Here is a 20951-nt window from a genome sequence, read left to right as displayed (position 1 = left end):
GTGACAGCCTACAGGAATGGGGTACCCACCACTGTACTGGTACTTCGCCTGTAATGGATCGAGAGAATAATTGTACACTCAGATCTTGTTGCTTAATACTTTAATTCCTTCTGGAATTACAGTCCCATCGATCATCGTTTTGTCTCCAACTAATTGTAACCCGTGAGACCATAAAAAACTAATATGTAGGTAAACTTTTTATATATGTGTTCTTAGCTATTTAAAAATTAATGCTGAAAAATAAACTACGATGAGAAAAATTATCAAAAACAACTCTAAAATTAAATTCTAACATTAAAATTTGCATGCGAGCGATGGCCAATAAGCATATTTTACAAACTTTACAAAAAAATATCTTGTGATAGATTTTAGCGCAAATCAGTCTCTGTAAAACATGGCATGGGTAGCTAGCTCTGGTCGCCAATAATTGATCTCCTCATGAGGGGACACAATGACCTAAGCTTAATTAGGAGTTTAGGACAGTGATTCAGTGAACACCGTTGGTTGATGCTGTCCTAGATCGCGGTGGTTGAGCTGCCCCGTCCGTCTGCATGGACGCAGTCACACTATCACAAATTCACACACCATCTGGCATTCTCTGCTTCGATGGAGATAGCTTGCGAGGAAGAGGAAGATGAACAGTGGCGTCGCACAGTTTCTGATCCCAATTTTTATCCATTGCCACCTCAGCATGGCTCCCCACAATAGGACTATATATAAATCTTTGCCTGCCTGTCGATCTCTGTATCTTGAATTCTTGATGTGTTCATCGGACATGCATTGATTGATTGATTGCATGGGACTCCAATCCATCCACTGTTTGGATTGGATCGACCGTTTTTTTTTTTGTGGTTGGCACTGGGAGGAATGTTTGTCAGAGGCCGGCCGGATGATTAGTTAACCAAACGTACGATGAGAAAGAAAATTAACAATGCAGCTAGCTTTAGCTCATGGTTGCGAACTTGGGATGGCGAACTGTGCATGGTCCAGACACCATACACAAATTTCAGAGGAGACGATATACGTCGTGATCATGTACTCCCTCCGTTACATATTGTAAGGCATTTTAGTATTATCTTAAATCAATTTTTAGTGCTGATTAAATTTATAGATAAATATATGCAACGCTTATAATAACGGGCGTATTGTTTATCCGTCGAGAGCTTAACACAAAAAACTTTACTGGTTGCCCATATTTCCTAATAAACCAAACGACTTATTAGGGAATAAAAATTAATTTATAGGTAAAATCATTATATATTTATTCGTAACTACTTAAAAGACAATGATAAAAAGAAATAACGTTGAAAATATCTTAAAATTAACTTCACATTCAAATTCAAAAATTCAAATTATGCCTTTTTGTTTTGACTTATTAGGCCAATCAATGGGGCTCCAAGATCCATTTAGGTTGGAGGAGATGGGAGACTACGGAGACAAAGAGAAAGTAGCCAAGTAGGATCAGAAAAGAAGCCTTTCGCCTTCCCATCAACGAGTATTCCTCAGTTGAGGTCCTTGAGCCCTGAGGACGCCAGCTTAGGGGCCTCATGCCTCCTCCGTCCAGTGTCCTGCTCGATAACGTGCTTGTCCATGCGATTCCATGTAACATGCGCTGTAGCCATCAGCTATGCTATGCAACAGTTGCAGGCTCTACAGGTTAGCACCTAACAGGGATCTCCTCTTAGATGCTAGCACAGTTTGTTATGTTTCAAGATCAATGTAAATATTTTTTTAGAAACACGTTACAATCACATAAGCTCACAACGCGTGCCCTACCCCTATAAACATTTTCGGAAGATTAGGTCAATATATATCTTGAGATTAATGAAGTCACCACGGCCGTATCTAACTATAGTACTTAATCCGGGTGGGTTGGTTCCACCACAAGGAACCTAACTAGTTGAGCTACACTCACTTCGCAAGATCAATGTAAATATTACCACGTTAAATCTAGAAATCTTCTATTATATACTAAAAGTCCATTAAACTTCCTACAAACGCTCTCAAGTTGCCACATGGCGCTCTAATAAATTAGAGAAAACCCTAGAAAATCTGAGAAAAAAAGCAAAACATCCGTACATTGATTTTCATTAAAATTGGTGGGTCCAATATTATAAACCGTTATATTAGATTTGTCTTAAAGCTAACCGCAACTACAACTATGGTCCCACCAGCCTCTCACCTCCCCATAGGTACGTACATGATGTACGTATGTATCGCAACAAAAAAAAACACGCCGCTCTCCTTCCTTTTGTATCTTTTTTTCCCTTGTATATAGTTTCTTTGGAATATAAATGCATACATATATATGTCGTATTTTTGGATTGGTACTTTGTAAAGAGGAGAAGGGTTAATGCAAAATATAAGTACACTGTAACCATGTAAGGTAATTATTATGTCTATATTCGCGGACAACTAGCTACTAAGCTCATAACTAAAATATCACACCAGCGTTAAATCTAGGTCTTTACAGACATATATAAATTTTATCATCATATCGCTCTTTCCAAATATACATACCTAAATTAGAAATGCAATATTTTAAAATAAAGTTTACACCCATTATATATATAGCCATTTATTATCTATCTATTATATACTAAAAGTCCATTAAATTTCTAGCAAACATTCTCAAGCTGCCACGTGGGACTCCTATAATCATTCCTAAGACGCCACATGACACTCTAATAAATTAAAGAAAATCATATAAATTTTGGGCCACATGGGACTTCTATAATCGCTCCTAAACCATATCACGTGACCCTCTAATAAATTAGAGAAAATCATATAAATTTTGAGAAAAAAACATATGTAACGTTTATTTTAACTTAAATTGGTAGGTCCAATATTATAAACTCTTAGATTAAATTAATCTTACAACAACCTAGACATTAGAAATTAGAAGTACATATGGTCACACCTGTACGTACGTTACGTGCATATACTCTCTCCCACCCACTAGCCCACATTGCAAGTACATATATACATAGTACGTATATGTTTCTTCCTTCCTCTAATCATCCCTCCCTCCTACTTATATAATCCTATTCTATAGCTAATAAAATTTGAAGGGTAGAATCCAATACGCTTCCGGTCCGTCACAGTATATCAATTCATTCATTTTCACTTAAATGGGTGGTTCCAATATTTTATACCATTAGATTAGATCTATTATTAAAAAAAAGTAACACCTTCCTCATATATCCATATACATGAGGACAAATATATTATTGTGGACCTGGGCAAAAAAATACTTCTTACGTACGTATGATTGAAGAAAGAAATAAAGTAATTATTACTTACTACTGTTCGCCACAAGAAAAATAAACCATAAGCACATATATACTTATAATAAATCATGATAAAGGAAAAAACATATGTACGTACTACGTGTACAGTTAGGAAAAAAGGTCGACGTGTTCTAAAATAATATTTCTACAATTTAAAGATAAACAACTTACACAGCTGAACTTGATCTATATATAATTCAAATATAATATATCCAATCAATGTTCTTTAAATGTTCTATATTTTAAATTATTTTAAAATTACATATCTACTTTATTATTTATATTTATGTAATTAAATAAACTACTAATATCTATGGTCCTAAATACATCGCAATACATGGAGCCGACTGTTATAATAATTTTTAAATAATTTTACATCATATTTTAGTTTAGGGTGTCAGATACCACTAGAGGAATATATAACACTAATTTAAATCTGCATATGTGAAAATAAAAATAAAAATAACATAATTTAGTTGTTTTTAAGTAGATATGATTTAATTTTAATTTGACAAAAAATTGGAATTTTTTAAGACTATTTGATTGGTATTTGAGAAGTGAGAGAATAAATACAACATAGGTGTGAAAATAATTATCAAAAATATTTCCAGCCTATGATCTTGCTATATATAATACAACTCCTTAATCCATCTTGATATTTATGGTCATTATGTATGTTTTTTCTTTGCTATATAGTTTTGATAACAAATAAATAATCAAGTAACATGTGCGTAACAAACTTGACGTTACACTATAGATATTTGTCAAAATATAAACAATAATATAGTGCTTAGGAGATTATCTTGGTAGTATTCTTTAAAAAAATGACTTTGTCCCGGTTACATATAAATTCCTCTTTTGTTTTGGGATAAAATTTGACTCATCGAAATTATGTGACGAAGGGAGTATAAGCAATATAAGTCTATCTTTAATTAGATAAAGTAGTCTATTAGCTACGTTTTAACGAAAAATAATTTCATTAATATATAATAAATCCATAAAGTCATCTATAGCACACAATAAAAAATGTTAGTAAAATTTTGGAAACTGAAATGCTAAATTCTAAAAACGAATCACATATAGTACAAATATATATGAACCAACTCCATCATTGTGACACAATTTTTTCTTGGTTGTACAGTTTCAAATAATTTTAGTATAGAGTTTATACGTTGCAAGGATAATCAGAAGAAAAACATAACCAATGTCCAAACCTATTATTAACCAAAATATGTTTAAAATGGACTCAAAAAAATATTTCAACAATATCATCCTAACATTTGTAATAAAAACTAAAGCAACATTAAATAAGGTGTCTGCGCGTATGCGCGGGCTACTTTCCTAGTTTTCTATAAAACCTATATATAAAAATGTAATCCATGTCTTTGAGCAACGGTGCTGAAAAAAATGTGAAAATGTGGTGACACCGGTATAAGATAATAGCAGCGCATTGCCATAGTGAGTTTTGTTCGGTCTCTAAAAAATTCAGCTTTGAACGTTTGAGATAGCTGAAATTGATGGATTAATAGATAGTCTGACTTTTCTGATAACTATTTAAGGGTATCCACGAATTAATTCTCTCTTTCAAAGTTGTTGCATAAAAACATTTCAAGGAAAAAATTATATAGTTTTTTTACACAAAACGTATGATTTAGTAGATTGGAAAGCATACAGATGAAAAATCCAAAATTCATAATCAGAAAAAGAAGTACGTGAAAAAACAAACTAGCAATGGGCCACCAAGGCCCATCTCAACATTGCCAATTTCTATATGGGCCGCAAGTAAAACCACCGGGATATACGACCGCCGCCGCCGCCGCCGTGCTCTCGCTCGCAGGGCGCATCGGCGAGCCGCCATGGCGGAGCGGAAGGAAGGGGAAGGGAAGGTGGTGGTGGTGGAGGAGGAGGAGGAGGAGCGGCGGCTGCGGGGGGCGCTGCGGAGCCTGCAGCAGGAGGCCGGGGTGCTGGAGCGGCTGGTGTACAAGCACCGGAACCAGCACCGCGGCGCCGCCTACTTCCAGTACCTCCTCAAGGTGAGGCGCGACGTGAGGCTGCTCCTCGCCGCCGGCCTCGGGGACGTCCTCACCGCCGTCTTCCCCGTCCTCGCCTCCCGCAAGCCGGCCAACACCATCCTCGCCGTCAACAGGTCAAGCTTCATTCCTATGCCCCCCCTTGGAACTTGAATCAACGCTGATAAAATTTTGTCGTAGCGAGGCGTAGAATTAGACGAAGCCGCTCTAGGATTATGGCTTGATTGTGTTTTTTTTCTTTAGGCAGAGTAAGAAGAAGCCTGGTGCAAACCATTGTCACCATGAGAGGCTTTTGGGTGTCGCACGCTTGTTATCAGAGGTGAGTGTTATACTGTTATTCTTTTTTACCCCATTGGGATTCAACACTTAGCTTAAGTGTTTAGAGAAGTTGGAAGTTGGAAACACTAATGGTAGTTTGGACTTAATAATGTGATGTCAACTGACATTTTTTTTTCTTTTCTGCTACTATCCAGCTAATTATGACATAGATGCAAATTATTGTGATTATCTGTAACTTATTTAGGATGGCACTCTTCACCGGCCCAATGAAAATTATTGTGATTGTCCTTGCATATTTCAAAGTCCTAAAGGAAATTTTAGGTCATATGCAAATCCATTTATTTCCTCTATGGTATATGCGGAAAATTAAGTGACAAGCTTTGTATGCTATATTCACCATTCTTGATATGCTTCTGGACAGCTCTAGCTGATGATAGCTTTACCCAAAGAGAAACTTATATTTTCTCTGTTATGTGCAGATGGCTGAACCTGTTATGATGGGAGCAGTGTATCCTTTGCCTTTTTTTTTGTTTCTTTGTTCCTTGTATTCTCTTGTGCATAGAAATATTTTTTTTGACTGGATGCATAATATATTAAACTGTACACTTACAACTGGTTTGTCTTGTGCAACGCGTGCCTCATATTTGTACTAGTATCTTTGCCCATTCTTTTACTTTCATATAGTTCAAATAGATATGTTCATTTCCCTGTTTTGGTAACAATCGATAGTTCCTTAACCTGCGGTATAGTCAGATCTCGTTTTTACTTGCAAGATCATTTTTTGTTGATCTTTGCACAGCGATTCTTGCTTTGCTAGCAAGAGTGAGGGCTCTGGTTCAACAGGTGAGAGCAGCTGCAGAATTACCTACAGCCAAGACTGTGTTGCTATAGTTATAGTAGGAAATATATATAGTGGAAGCATATGTTGGCTAGTAAGGTTCTTTCCCTCTTTTCACTGACCCTATATTGTGTGCAGATGCTACTTGATGTTGTCTCAGTTTACAACAAGGCTTCTGATCTTATTGATAGGAAGCAATCTGTTAAGATTAGTATTGGTGGAGCGCAGGTGAGTTTGCTTCCAGAGTAGCACTCTGCATGCATAACTGTCAAATGTCAAGCATGATGAAACTATACTACGTCAAATCATGTTTGGATTGGCAGAAAACTATATTTATTCACCACATAAATCATTCATGTCACCTTTTTTTTTAAAAAAAAAAATCCCTACAGGCTTTCAGAGAGTACTATCCCTCAAGCAATGATGCCCGTACTTTTCTGGAATGTGTTTGGGTGAAAGATAAATTTGTTTTGCATGAAAATACAAAAGGTAACTGTGAGAAAACCCAAGCTGAGGATCAAAAGTCATGTGCTTCCGAATCAGCAGTCCTGTATGAAACTCTTGGACAAGTTTCTGAAGGTTGGGATGCAATATTTTCTGTTCTTCATGATATATTTATTAATACTTTGGTTTCTTGGTCGCATTCTTGGAATATTTACAAATGTCCATGGCATGTTGTTTTGCATGGTATCATGATGTATATTAGTATGGCATTTAACTTCTGATTGTTGTATCGTTACCACCAGATAATTTGATTGTGATAGGTGATATGGTGCTGGCTAGTATGTTTTGCAAATTTCTTCAATTGCAATGATTACTTCATGGAATAAAATGAAAATGTTTTCATTACCAATAGTTATGTACTCCCTCCATCCACAAAAGTTACACATATTACTTTTGACACCAAGACCAAGGGGAAATTAAATCACCTTGGATGTTACAAAATCAAGTAGTGTTGCAAACATGCAACAAATGAGTATTTAGATGACTCCTTAAGTTCTAATAAAACATTTAATTTATCTCTTCATTTAAGTCTTGAATACATAAAGACTACAAATAGGAACAACTTATTTGGAAAAACTCAAATGTGAAATAGGTGTAACTTTTGTGGATGGAGGGAGTATTTAATATGAGAGGGCACTACTTTTATTTATGGTTTGATAGCGTCAAACTTTAAAAGGAAGTTTCAGATAATTCTAGTGCTTCTGACATTTTTTTCAGATATGGAAAATGCTGAAGGATTGAACTCTCCCATGAAGCTACCAGATGCCACCTTAGCAAACCAGCCAGAGAAAACCCATTGCCATCGTGATGAAGATTCTCAAAGTAGGAGGCAATTGGTGAATGACAACAATTCTAATTCTCTTTCAGATGCAGTTGCTACTCATGTGCATTCAACTCCATGCCCTGATGTCAAGCCTGAGACAAAGAAGAGAGTTGCATTCATTGCAGTTGGAAATCCGAAAGCCACTGCTAGTTCGATTGGAACAACTTTAACTAAGAAGCAGAGACTAGATGTGATTCCACGCGCCACTGCAGAACCTGAAGATCTATATGTCAAGCCTGAGACAAAGAAGAGAGTTGCATTCATCGCAGTAGGAAATCCGAAAGCCACTGCTAGTTCGAGTGGAACAACTTTAACTAAGAAGCAGAGACTAGAGGTGATTCCACGCGCCACTGCAGAACCTGAAGATCTATATGGCAAATTTTCTGAGGATACAGACAAGTCCATATTTTAGATTGTTTTGCACTGCAGCTGACCAGTGATCACTGAAATACTTCTCAGCTTTCTAACATGAAAAGAACAATCAATACAAAAGAGGGCTCGGTGTAGCTCAAGATATGGTTAAATTTTGAAGCAACTTTTGCTGTAGCATCTAGGAGGTTGCTTGGTTTATCTCGCTAAATCATTAGTATAGCCTTCATTGTATTCTGGGATGCAATATTATTTTGTCATCCATTTTTCAGGTGTAATTTTGCACAAAGATGAATTTTAGTTCGTCCCATCTGATGTTCAATGTAATATGCATTCATTCTTTGATTTGACGCTGACTGCATTACGTTTGTGGAGTGGCCTTAAGAACTCGAAAATTCAGGAGTCTGGAACGAAGTGTATCTTGAACTTGGGTTCTAAAGCATCAGATTATGCATTACTGTCGAAAAATCATATGCAGACAAAACATGGTAATAATTCCTCTGAAAAATCCTCCGTAAGTGTTAATGCTGATCTGAAGTTATACAAGAACACCAGAATTGCATCTAATACCAAGTGATGTACGTCACAAGATCAGAAGCAGAAAAAACTAACAGTAACAGATTCTCCTGCTGCTATCTCATCAGGGCAAACTAGGGAGAGCAGCTTTGTTGGAGGAGAGGAAGCTGACCCGTCCGTTGTCAACATGGCAAAATTTCAGAGGAATGCCCTCAAACTTGTTTTCAACGGTTTCTAGTTCTTCCCTTGATGGTGGTTTGTTGCTGCACCAAATTGAAAAGCAATACATCAAAGGTAGGAACAACAATCGAAGTACACGCAAATAACCCAAAAGTCATGAACCATACGTCGTTCTCAATTTTATTGCATGTAATGTGACCTCTTGCGCATTTCTTTACCTACCTTATGACTTGTATGGTATTTTCGTTACTTCTCAGTATTCTTTAGGGGAAGTTGGTGAACAAAAAGAGTAAGTCAAAATAGATGGAGTCAATGATAAAATATAAAAGAAATCATATGATTGGGTATGCAATTTGATGAGATGGCAACCAACTGGAACTTCGGTGCTAAGCTTGAATCGCATTCATATAATTAACATAGAAGCCACTTTGAGTGGATATACCAGGATGACAAACAGATCTATGACTACGTAGTACATGAATAGCACGTCATAGATACATCACGCATGACAAAATACAAAAGCTTCATACCATATATGTTACTAAATTTATATCAAGAAACCACAAAAAATGATCATTTATGAATTGACAATGGACGGTCAATGCAGTAATTCAAATATAGCACTAGTGAAGATGAACTTTGTGATCAAAATAAAACACAAACCATGATGAGATGAAACTAGAGCACGTTTCTAGGTCTGGATGGATGACATTCAAGTGACCGGAAAAGGCAACAGTACCTTAATAGGCATAGGACGAAACTAGGGTCTCCTGGGGATGTCTTCTTAAATTTGCTATTCGGTAGATACACTTCAAAGGATGGATGCATATCATCTATGCACATTTCCTTGAGCAATTTAGTTATGTCATTGGAGGCACCACCGACTCTATTTAAGCTCTGAATCTGATCAGTTTCAACCACACTTGTGGAGGCATCAGTGACGCTGTAAGTATGGCTACGCTTAACTGTCCAGGGAACGCCATATCGTCCAATAATATAGCCGAGCAACTTCAAGTGCTTGTAAGCTTGGAAGGCATCCCAGGAGCACCCATATTTCCCTCCAGCAATCTTTCCGTAGATTTCCTCCATTCCAATTGTTTCACCCTCGTAATCAAGAAGAACCAATGCCCCTCTTTCTGCCAAGAACCTGCACGGTTTGGTCAGCTGACAAGCCTCAAATTGAGAACGAAGCGAAAATCCAAGGCGTGAGAATCATCTATAATCTAAAAGCAGTGCAGCAGCGCTAGTGTAGCATTGTAAACAGAGTGCAAACTTTGGGAATGTGACCGAAGCAAGTGCAATCAAGTGTACAAGGAATCCGAGTAGCGCAGGCATTTCATCGAACAGGTGGCGTACCCAATCTCCTCGACATTGTAGTACAGCTTGCCGTCCCGGTTGACACCGGTGGTCAGCCAGAGCTTGCCCTTGCTGTCCACAACCTCCGCCGCACCAGCCTCCTCCAGCCACACCGCGCGCGACGCCACCTTCCTGCTCCCCCGCTACACAACCCGATGAGCTAACACGAAGCAAAGGAAAAAAAAAAAAAGACAGCACCTGAACTGGACTCTCGACGAAGACGACGACGGGGCGGCGTCCAAGAACGGATTGAGATGGTGCTCCTCGCCATCATCCTCCGCGGCAACGGCGACGGCGGCGATCGCCGGAGCTCGCCCGCTCCTCCGCCGCCGGTGGTCGACGGCGCGCGTGGGCTTCGGCATGGCCACTTCCGTAATTTTTCCCACCAAATTTACCCTTTTACCTTTTTACCCCCCAACCACTGCCACTAAACCAACGGGCCCACGCGCCGGGCCGGCCCACCAGCCGGCTTCTCAGCCACATGGGCCACGGCAGGTGGGGCCCACCCGCAAGAGGTCGAAGCCCACTCCGCCTCGTCCTCTACCCCCTCCTCGTCTCCCTTTTAAACAGGAGGAGAAGAATGGGAAACGACCTCTCCTCTTCTTCTCTCTTCACTCGTGTTGAAATTGAAATAAATCGCGGTCAAGATAAAAAAAAAAGAAAAAAAAAGAAGAAAAAAATCGCGGTCTCCTCCTCATCGAGCCGCGCGGCTGGATCGAGGATTCGAGCAGGTGCGGAATCTCCAATCCCTCCCGCTTCTGTTCGTTTCGATTTCGCGTGGGTGGGATTGGCTCGGGTTTGGGAGGCGTTAGCGATTTCGCGTGCGGATCGACGGGGAGTTTAGGTTTGATGGTTCCGATTCGTGGGGGGGGGGGGGGGGGGTTTGGTTTGGATTTGATCGGGGAATTTTGGTTTGGGTGGATTGATTCGGTGGAGATCTCTTCTTCTTCTTGGGGGAGGTTAGGATTTGGGAGCCCGTGAACTACGTGTTCTAGTTTACTTCTTCAGTTTCTGGATTGTTCGTGTGGATTAACCGGGGTTGATGGCTACTTGTACGATTGGTGGTAGGGGGTTGGTGGGTTGGTAGGTTTTTTGGTGATAAGGCTATTGGATTTGGCAAGTCGAGAGGTTAATTTCCCAATTCTGTTAAACTGTTCGCGATTTTCATTTCCTAGTAAGTGTGTATGTTGTTTCAAGATTCGTAAATTTGTGTTCTGAATTTTAGAAGTATGAAATCCTAATAAATTCAACAGTTAGTTTGAATTGAAAGACGCGAATATTAGGGAAGGACCTAATATCAAATAATTAGATATTTAGATGGGGCGAGGCTTCGAACACAGGTCATTTAGCCCACCACCTTGTGGAGCTAGCCGGAAGACCCCTAGGTGTTTCTCAACAGTTAGTTTGAATTGAATCATATAAGTTCGTAACCCCTTGAATTTCAGGTTGATTTCAGAGTTGAGTGCCACTGATTCAGCTCCAAAGTTAGCATGAGTACTGTCAGCGGCACTCGGCGTGCCCCAAGGAGGCAATCACAAGATGGTCCTGGTGATAAAGTCGTTGTGAACCTGGACGCGATCTCCTCCCCAGTGGTTGGAAGCCGTCGCGCGGTGCCGACCTCCACTGGTGCGCGCGCCTCCCCCATTGATGTGGAAGCTCTGGATGATGAAGTGCAGACATTGTCCGCTTCGCAAGTGCCTCCTCCGGTATGTCACTTTTTGTTATCTTGAACTGAAAGTATTAGTTCAGTCTTGATTATATTCTGTACTATTATCTGTAGTTATTGTTATATGATTGGGTTCATAATGATGTTTAAGTCTTTTACCAGGGTTTATGTACTACTCCCTATGTTTCTCAGGCACACTAGATGTTCCTGTTAAGAACGAACTGGTGACTTTGTCTCCATGAAAAAAATGATGCATCCCTTGCCCACATTTGTTGAACTGTCTTGCATTTTGCAGAGAAGGAACCGGAGAACTAGGAGGCAGCCTGTGGCAGTAGTTGATCTGGAAGTAGATGCTAGCCGGGAAGGTTAGTTCATTTATACAAAGATTGCATTAATCTGTCCTAATTCATAAATTAGTAATCACGGGAAACATGGGAATATGCTATCTATTCCTATGTTTGCCATTCATCAATCTGTCCTAAGTCATAACTTAATAATCTGTCCTATGTCACAACAATAATCATGTATTAAGTCAAGTGTGTTTTGTGATGATAATACACAGGGAACAAACGTCAAAGGGTTGCACCTGTTATACACTGCCTCTCTCCAGAAAGGGGAGAAGGGTCCAGCTTGAAGGTATCCTATAATACTATACAATTGATCCCCACTTAGTTTATTTTCATACTCCCTCCGGGCTGGTTTTATTTGTCGTTGGAGCTAAGTTAGCTGTGGATGAGAAAATTTGTTGTTCGAGTGTTTTTCTCACGTATGGGACGAGATTGCCCTTGTGCATTGATGTTGTTATTCTTCCCAGATCAACTCCTCCTTAACTCCTTGAATGCTTCGTTCCCATATCACTTAATGATGGCATGCATGCATGCAGCAAATGTGGTATAAATACATGCGTAATGTGTGGCAAATTAGCGCGGCAAAAAGCGTGCGTAAGCAAAAACGAGATTTTCTAGCGGCAAAACGCGCGCATAAGCACAAAGTATAATTGGTTGGTTTAATTTTCGTATGACCTTGCACGCTGGCTGCACCGAAGCTGCATGCATGGTGCCATGCATAATCGCCAAGACAAAAAAAATGCGCATATCCGAGAATCGAACTCAGGTCCCCACGCACCAAGACAGATGCACTAAGCCAACTGAGAGTAATTAGTTGCTTGTTTGGATGATACACCCAGCCGTATTTAATAAGGACAAAACAGGAAATAGGAACTTTACTTAGTGACTTCTTGGTTTTTGAGATTGTGTCCGAAACGACAAATAAAACCAGCCCAGAGGGAGTAATTTCCAAGTCTTCAACTTTTCAGCTTTAAGGGCCTGGTTGGTTATTGATTACTTGTCGTCGCTCTTTATTTTCTTCTATGTAAAAAGTAGCTGGTACTGCTGTGCGCTCAATATTGACTCTTTTGGCCTCCCTATAGAGTTTACAAGTTGGCCTTTCAGTGGAGTGAGTTATTTGTTTTAAGTTGAAACTTGTAGGCATTTTTCTTGGTCCATTATGTCATAGAATACTCATGCTTGTAGTATTATGTATTTATGATGATCTGGTAGAGAGCTATTAAAATTGTTCTTGACAGCCACTGGTAGTTAAGATTCTTGCTTGTCACAAACAATTAGGATTTTGCTAAATTTCAAGCATTGTCTTATGCATTCTAGTGTAAAAGTATCTATTACATGCATTTGATACTTGTGGCTGATGGCTTATTGCGTTATGCATTTAGCTTAACACTGATTGCATTTCCTGTTTTGGAACAATGCTGTGAAGACTAGCAATGAGCCTCCTAAGGCAAAGGAACCGGTTTTTAACTGTCCGGTGTGTTGGAACAAGTTGGAGGAGCCCTCCACAACAATTTGCGGCCATATCTTCTGCACGACATGCATCAAGCAAGCCATCCAGATTCAGAAGAAATGCCCTACTTGCAGAAAGAGTCTGAGGGCGAACAATTTCCACCGTATTTACCTTCCAAACTCTGATAGTTAAGGTGAGTCGTTTACCTATCAATTGCCTTCTCTTGTATACCTGGCACTCTAGTGAACTTCTGATTTCATCAAATCGATTGCCTTCTCTTGTATACCTGGCACTCTAGTGAACTTCTGATTTCATCAAATGCAGGCTCATTGGATGTACCAAAGGAACTTCTGGCAGCAGCAGCAGCATCCTCCAATCTAATATATTCAGAGGAACAGGAGTTCTCCCATAACGTGTACCATTTTGCTGTGGAATTGTGTCACGGCAAAATGACCACCTAGACCCGCATGTTCATCCAAGGCTACTGTTGTTTGTATGTAGATGCATCACCAGGAGCTCATCAGCTGCAGGTGACAACTCTGGTTTAGGCTACCGAATGGCCTCTCTGCCTCCAAAGGATACACAACAAAACTAACTATAGTCCCCATTGGTTAGATTTATCTAGTTTGTGTACTGTTGTATTTACCATGCGTTTGGCCATGTACCTTACCTTCTCTCCATAGTTGTTGACGTAGCCTTGAATCAGCTTGAAATCGTGATGATGTTAACGCATTACATGTTTACTCTTGCTTGTACTCGTTTGCTGTTCTGTCTTCTGTGTCTTCAAGTTTGCCTTCTGTGGCAGAGTTGCAGCCACCAAGTCGGCACAAGTGCAGCTACATTTGTGTTAGAAGTGATGTTTTTTTTTTCAGATGAAATGGCCCGTGATGAACGAACTCGGAATAACAGGAGGGTTGAAGGATGCAATCATGCAGGTCGAACGAATTTGACAGGCACTTCAACGAGCAAACGAGCAGAGACACCGCAAGAATTTTTCAGGATTTCATTTGCTATAGAAACTAAATAGTACCAAAGCCATGTTTTTTTTTACACATCAAAAACACATACAGATACAGACCATTCCCAACCCGTTGGGATCTTCATTGTAAATGATTTGCCTCGCAAGCTGCTGCAACAGGAACAGCTGTATATAGTTCGGAATTCTGAATTAAATCGTTCGTTAGGGGCAATTCTGAATTCTGATACTATATATATATATGGCTTTGAAATATAAAGTTCTCCAAGGAAGGTGACACATATTTCCTGTTGTACGAGCATAAGGTGATTTGACGCTCAGACTGATAACAACTGAACTAGGGCTCAGTCTGCTTTAGGCCTTTGAAGGCAGTTTGTTCATCACAGGGGCTATTTTGTCCTCTGGGAGCCCTCTTTGAGGATCAATCTTGTAGGTGTCATAGAAGTCCAAAATTTCCATCGAGATATTCTTGACCTGAGAATTGATGAAAATACAATCAATCATTAATGGATGAAAATAGCAAGAGAATCAAACGATGGGAGCCAGGGCAAGATCAAGTGATCAACAGGCACACTTACAATGTTCATGTCAACACGGAGCTCTTCAAACCACAGAGTTATGTCCTTGTCTTTAAGAACGCTTGCAATGTAGATGCAGGCTAATGCTATCATATATGGTGGGTGTATGAGAATAAGATCCATCTTGTAAGTATCATTGACAATTCCCCTGCAAGTAACAGCAGATGATAAGCATAGGAAAAGGTATAGTTGAAAATTTTGCGTGCATTATGTTCACTAATCATAATAAAGACAATTCAATTCATTTGTTTATTTCTCATGTGATTCCAGATAAAAGCTACTAGATCTTATTGTACTCTATCACACTGAAATGATTAAAAGTGGTAAGAGTCCTTCAAAGGATATTCAATATGACAATAATAAATGGAAATACTCTCTTCAAATCTAAAAATAAATGTCAACAAATTATCCATGTGGTAATTAAAAAGGGTTAGACTTGGACCACCAAATGCCAGAAAGCATCTAAAACAGCTTTTCTGCATAAAACAAAACTCAAAACAGACTTCACAGATACAAAAATGCAAATTGTTATAAGAAGAGTACCAGGCAAATTGTGTCAGATCTGTTATGCCAGCATCCTGCAATAACCTAAAATCAAAGCATCTGTTAATACCATTGCAGCTCTGATGTTCATTTAAAGTATATATAAGGGCTTCGGTAATTCCGGTGAAAGATAATGTTGTTTCATCGCATGATAGTGGAAAAAGAATCTTACTGTAAAAGAGGACGATATGGGTGGTAAACAACTAAATAATAGTCAAGTGCCTCCAGGAGCTTCATTTCCATTTCAAGGATATCCTTGATTTCAAACCGGTACTTCTCATCAGAAGCTACATTTTGCGGGGGGAGAGCACATGTTTAGTTTTAGGTTAGTGCAGTTCTTCCCGATAAATATGTGTCCATTTATGATTATGAGCCTTACCACACATCTTTTTTATGTAAAAGACAAGAAGTCTTGCTTGCACTGTGCTCTCTTCCACCTTTGATGCCAAATACAAACAGGTTGGTGCTACCAGACGAGGATCATATTCAGTCATGCTCTTTCTGTAAACATATCCAGCATCAGAACAAAATTCTAATAGCTTGATGTTCCACTGCAACAAAGAATTAAATGTTCTGGAATGAAATATTAGAAAGCACTGTGCACTGTGCCACTGTGTACTCTAGTTCTTATCGAAGAAAGTAGAGAATCACATCAACATAGTAGAGAATCACATCAACATTTTGCAAGCCCCCCACATACCATAATTCTTAGGGCATTAATTAGCTAGAGAAAGGAAAATGATAGCCTTATTAGGAAGTTAGAAAGTATATTGTTTATAGATTATAAGGTAGTCACCTTAATGGGAAAGTAAGGCCATCTACAGTGTGAATTCGCACCAAACAAGCTATAAAGCAGTCTCGCAGCTTAGCATTGTTAGCTCTAGTGTGTTACTCATCTCCTAATTAACATTTGGAACCCATAATCAAGTCACTCTCCTCTCCACCTCTCTCTTGTATATCAGGGAATATATTTATTGTGCACCAAATTGAGAAGTTCTATTTTACTTACATGAGAGATGGCTTTACTTTCCCATTAAGGTGGCAACCCTATAATCTTAAAAATACGCTTTCTAATTTCCTAATAAGGTTATCATTTTCCCTTCTCTAGCTAGTTAAATTGACAGTCAAATTCATATGGATATCTTAGGCACTCTTTCTCCTCGATGAATAGAAGGCAACTGCCTTTCCCATGTATCCTTAAAGAGAATCATACCTTGTGTATACACGCCTGAAATAAGTAACAGCAGTAGCTATCACCCTGAAAATACAAATGACATAAGATCAGTATCTTCAAAAACTTGAGGTCGGTATCTCAAGGTAATAATGGATAAGTCTGGTGGAAAATGGACAAAATTAGTAGATATAGAGTAAACATTATGAGTTACAGTTAACCTTGTGAGAACGTTGAAATGCCCTTATGGTTGACAGATACTACAGTAAAGGGAAAAATATAAAAGTATAACTAACATGTTCGTTTTTCTCTTAAAGAAATTATATCTCAGTCTTTAAGGCCAAGCAGACAGCAGAAATGTTACAGCAAAAATGAATCTTGACGAGGGAAACATTAAAACAAAACCAAAGTATTTATGTCTCTAAAGTAATGAGCCAGCAATTTATACACTATAACATATATTTCCACAGGCTTGAAAGTAATCCTTCAGAAAAGTAACTGCCAAATTTGTTGCAAGTAGAAAGGAAGCAGAATCCCCTTCTTAAAATAATTACCCTAAAAAAGTCACCCTTGGTAACATTTTTAGAAATAGTCTACAGCGCATAGAGTGTACAAGGAAAGCCTGCTAACTAAGTCCCAATGCAAAATGACAACTTTGGTTGTTCGATAAGGGCATCCTATAACAAATGGTACAGGCCAGAAAGTGGAGAGAAGGTTTAACCTTTGTCTAACTTTCACCTGTTGTGCCAATCGCCAGATATCTGAAATCATCAAATGATTTGCCTTAATTTGTAGGACTAACACAAAAGTACAAAACATGAACATCGAGCAATCTTAAGTGAGACGCTACAGCTTCTATAAATGGAACGAAATACTATGCGCTCCTATCCATTTTCATACCTACGGTAGTTATGCTACACCTTTGTCGATTTATGGAAACAATGCTAGCATAGCTTGCAGTGACCCCACTATAACCGAATAAGAATACAAATCTGTATGTTCGAGAATTTTCCATACGAAGATGCATAACATTGCGCAAGGGCATGACTACACATCCTATGACAACTTGATTCATTGCAATTACAGCAAAAATCTGTGCATATTAATGGCTAAAAGTTCCCTTTCTTAACCACCGAATGACCAAACAACACATGCCGTGAGCTGAAAATGCTTTGCATACAACAATTATACACTACAAGCATACTACACAAATTTCTAATTGCCTTGTAACTATAGCCAATTCCTTTGATCAACACAACCCAATTAAAACGTACTAGTATGCATGTGACACAAAGTTGTATATACTGACTACCGAATTCATCTAGAACGAGCCCACTAACGCTCGCATACTAGTTCCTAAAATCATTCTCAAATCCGTTTATGCTAAGTAGCAGTATCTCCCCAATTCCAGAAACCAGGCAATCACACCGAGCCCGGAGCTGAGAACAAATTCGCGTCAACGAAAGCATCACAGGAAAGCTAAAGGGAGGAGAAGCTCACGGAAGGACATGTGGATCTTGACGAGGCGGAACTCCTCCAGCGTGATGCCCCGGTCGCTGTCCGCCTGGGGGACCTTGTCCACGTCCTCCTGGTCCAGCAGCTGCTTGCTGCCCTCGCTCGCCGCGGGATCACACACGAACGAACACCCCCCAAATCAGCAGCAGCTCAGCTCACGGATTCGCAGCCCAAGAAACCGAATCGAGAGGGGGGGAAACGTGGGGGAGGTTGGACGCTTACCAGTGCGACGACGTCCAGAAGTTGGCGGCCATCGTGGGCAGGGCGGAGGCGACTCCGGCGAGCCTCTCCGGCCGAATCGGCGGCGCTCACCGGGAAGAGCTCGGAGTTCGCCGGAGGGGAGGGGGGAAGGGGAGGGGACCCACCGGCGTCGGGGATGGATTAGGAGGTGGTTTTATCAGGCTCGAGTTTTGGGCCGTTTGGGCTTTGGGCTCTTCGAGGCTTACTCGGCCCAGACCAAATGATGGGCCGATTCACTATTTCGCTAGTATTTTGCCTCCTAAAGTTCAAAATTACAGGAGCCTCTCTGGGGAATGTTAAGATTGTAAGAAATAATTGGTTGGTAACCAGTTTTTGATAATGAAAAAAAAATAGGTTTTTCAACTTCTAATTTTCAGTTCATTTTTTTAGTCTACAACTATAGATTCTTAGAATCTGGACGAAAAGCTCTGGGAGAAGCGGGAGGTGATAGAAACTCTTCAAATAGGGCCTTGAACTGTTTGGTGTTTGGTATGTTACCCAAATCAATCATGATAAATCAAATTATGTAATTCCTCTATTTTGTTGTTGCGTCAGCAAAAATGTAATTCTGAATTGTGACAAAAAAGGAACTTGTATGGTAGAGGTATGTGAATGCGGATGTGATAGTATTTTTGGTTTGATGCCTTCCAAGATGTGGTACCTCGTATTACATTTTTGGTATAGTGGGGTACTTAGGGTTTGTTTGGATTGCTACCTTCCAGAAATTTGCTATGGTTGGTTTGGGCAAACATACCAAACACTTTGTTTTCACAAGCAAATTGGAGCTCTTTTTTAAGGAGGGAAATATAATTAAAAACCAACCATGAATTATATTAGCTTTTTTTCTAAAAGGTGAAAAAGTATAACAACCATGAATTCAAAAGTGCTACATCATCAACATTGATTTAAATAAACAAAGGGTAGGAGTAACCTTTCATACCTGTCTTGTAACATGAGGATTGCTGTGGATAAAATGCCTATTTACCCCCCAAAAGTGCTCATTCCCTTATTTATCCCTCGTTCTCTCAATAACACTCGAGCCCATATTCCACATGTCAAAACTAAGACATCTATACATTCTATATAGTTATAACCCACTAAGTTTAAAACTCAACATACAAATATACTAGCTCATCATTCACTAACAATAATTACATATAAAAACTCATACAAGTATTCAACATTATTTACAATTCATTGAATTCTACAAATCAACATGCAAAGCATATGTGATTATCACACCTTACATCATTTCCATAATATTTTAACATATCTATTCATCATTATATTACTTAATATATATTTATCCGGATAACATTTATTGATTGCTCCCAGCGAAAAACATTTAGTCCTTATTTGGTTAATCCTTACGAGGGAGGAATTGGAGGGGATTTATTGTGGTGTGGAATTATTCCCCCTCAATCCCCTCTAAACCGAACATGGCCTTAATCATTGCCAACCGGGGCTCCCCTTTTCCCATTAAATTGGAAGTCATCGGGAAATACATTTCACCGAGGGCCCTGGCAAATGACACTGTAGCTAGCTCTGGTAGGCCTTCTTTGGCTGGTATGACAAGTGCCCTCACATGTAGGTCGTTGTGCAGTGTCATATATTGTACAGTACTACATATGAGTACTTGACAGGAGGAAAAAAAAAAGAAATCTCTTTAAGGTGGTCGCTCAGTCGTCTACTCACCATGTAAGAACAAACAGTTGCTGCTCCCAAACATTCACATGCTGTCCTCTCCCAAGTCTGAACATGCATATTCAGACCAAAAAAAAACATCAGTATAACTAACAGTCCAATATGTACTCGTGCTATGTCATTTGCTCTCTCCTGTATCGTAGGATCAGCCGCAGCTAAAATCTATAATTTTAAAACTTAATTTTAGAGTTGATTTTAAATTTTTTTCGTAATTTATTTATTAACACTAGTTTTGAAGTAACTATAAACACATCTTACAAGTTATATTTTTTAAATTGCTAATAATTAACTGTGGACGAAACGCGATGGAATCATACTGTTCATCTTCGAAGAACAGATGTCGGTTTGCACGTCCTTCTTGGCGCAATTCAATACGATTCAGGCTTGATGTCGACGACGACCTGTCATGGAATGATACCAGAATTAATGGATGGGGAACACCCAGCATGTTGACGTCTCAGCAACCAATCCAAGTGAATTATGATCTAACTAGCTACTGAAAATTCCTTTATCCAGTGCTAACCAATCAGCTCTAACGATGAAACTGTCAGGGAAAAGGTTGGAGTGAATATCCAT

At 39.3% G+C, this 20951-nt stretch overlaps 4 protein-coding genes across 5 annotated transcripts; 2 read left to right on the top strand and 2 right to left on the bottom strand.

Moving 5' to 3' along the window:
• The first annotated feature begins 5088 nt into the window (after positions 1-5088).
• On the top strand, positions 5089-8483 carry LOC4347502 (uncharacterized). The gene is made up of 7 exons (XM_015756274.3): positions 5089-5436; positions 5564-5639; positions 6079-6107; positions 6349-6442; positions 6576-6665; positions 6830-7016; positions 7659-8483. Exons 1-7 carry the CDS (start codon positions 5147-5149, stop codon positions 8174-8176), a joined length of 1284 nt encoding a protein of 427 aa, XP_015611760.1. The 5' UTR covers positions 5089-5146; the 3' UTR covers positions 8177-8483.
• A 123-nt stretch (positions 8484-8606) lies between these two features.
• On the bottom strand, positions 8607-10586 carry LOC4347501 (uncharacterized). Its single transcript, XM_015756275.2, has 4 exons — positions 10384-10586; positions 10186-10317; positions 9569-9976; positions 8607-8912 (listed from the first exon to the last, which is right to left on the bottom strand). Exons 1-4 carry the CDS (start codon positions 10545-10547, stop codon positions 8774-8776), a joined length of 843 nt encoding a protein of 280 aa, XP_015611761.1. The 5' UTR covers positions 10548-10586; the 3' UTR covers positions 8607-8773.
• A 188-nt stretch (positions 10587-10774) lies between these two features.
• LOC4347500 (E3 ubiquitin-protein ligase RNF4) lies at positions 10775-14406 on the top strand. Of its 2 annotated transcripts, none has more exons than XM_015756279.3 (6): positions 10775-10916; positions 11642-11891; positions 12147-12216; positions 12414-12487; positions 13625-13841; positions 13973-14403. In XM_015756279.3, the coding sequence occupies exons 2-5, from the start codon at positions 11676-11678 to the stop codon at positions 13838-13840; spliced, it is 576 nt and encodes a 191-aa protein (XP_015611765.1). In that variant the 5' UTR covers positions 10775-10916; positions 11642-11675; the 3' UTR covers position 13841; positions 13973-14403. The 2 variants fall into 2 exon arrangements, with proteins under 2 accessions (XP_015611765.1, NP_001391860.1); NM_001404931.1 differs by having other exon boundaries at positions 10781-10916; positions 11631-11891; positions 13973-14406.
• Positions 14407-14626: 220 nt separating this feature from the next.
• LOC9272663 (cyclin-C1-1-like) lies at positions 14627-18800 on the bottom strand. Its single transcript, NM_001404932.1, has 9 exons — positions 18654-18800; positions 18417-18523; positions 17638-17677; positions 16959-17003; positions 16125-16246; positions 15918-16032; positions 15746-15790; positions 15203-15350; positions 14627-15098 (listed from the first exon to the last, which is right to left on the bottom strand). Exons 1-9 carry the CDS (start codon positions 18683-18685, stop codon positions 14979-14981), a joined length of 774 nt encoding a protein of 257 aa, NP_001391861.1. The 5' UTR covers positions 18686-18800; the 3' UTR covers positions 14627-14978.
• Positions 18801-20951: the final 2151 nt, after the last annotated feature.

The sequence above is a fragment of the Oryza sativa genome, chromosome 9, assembly GCF_034140825.1.
Source record: "Oryza sativa Japonica Group chromosome 9, ASM3414082v1".
Taxonomy (NCBI): Eukaryota; Viridiplantae; Streptophyta; class Magnoliopsida; order Poales; family Poaceae; genus Oryza; species Oryza sativa.
The sequence above is the reverse complement of the archived record's forward strand: the minus strand, read 5'-3'. Positions and strand labels throughout refer to the sequence as shown.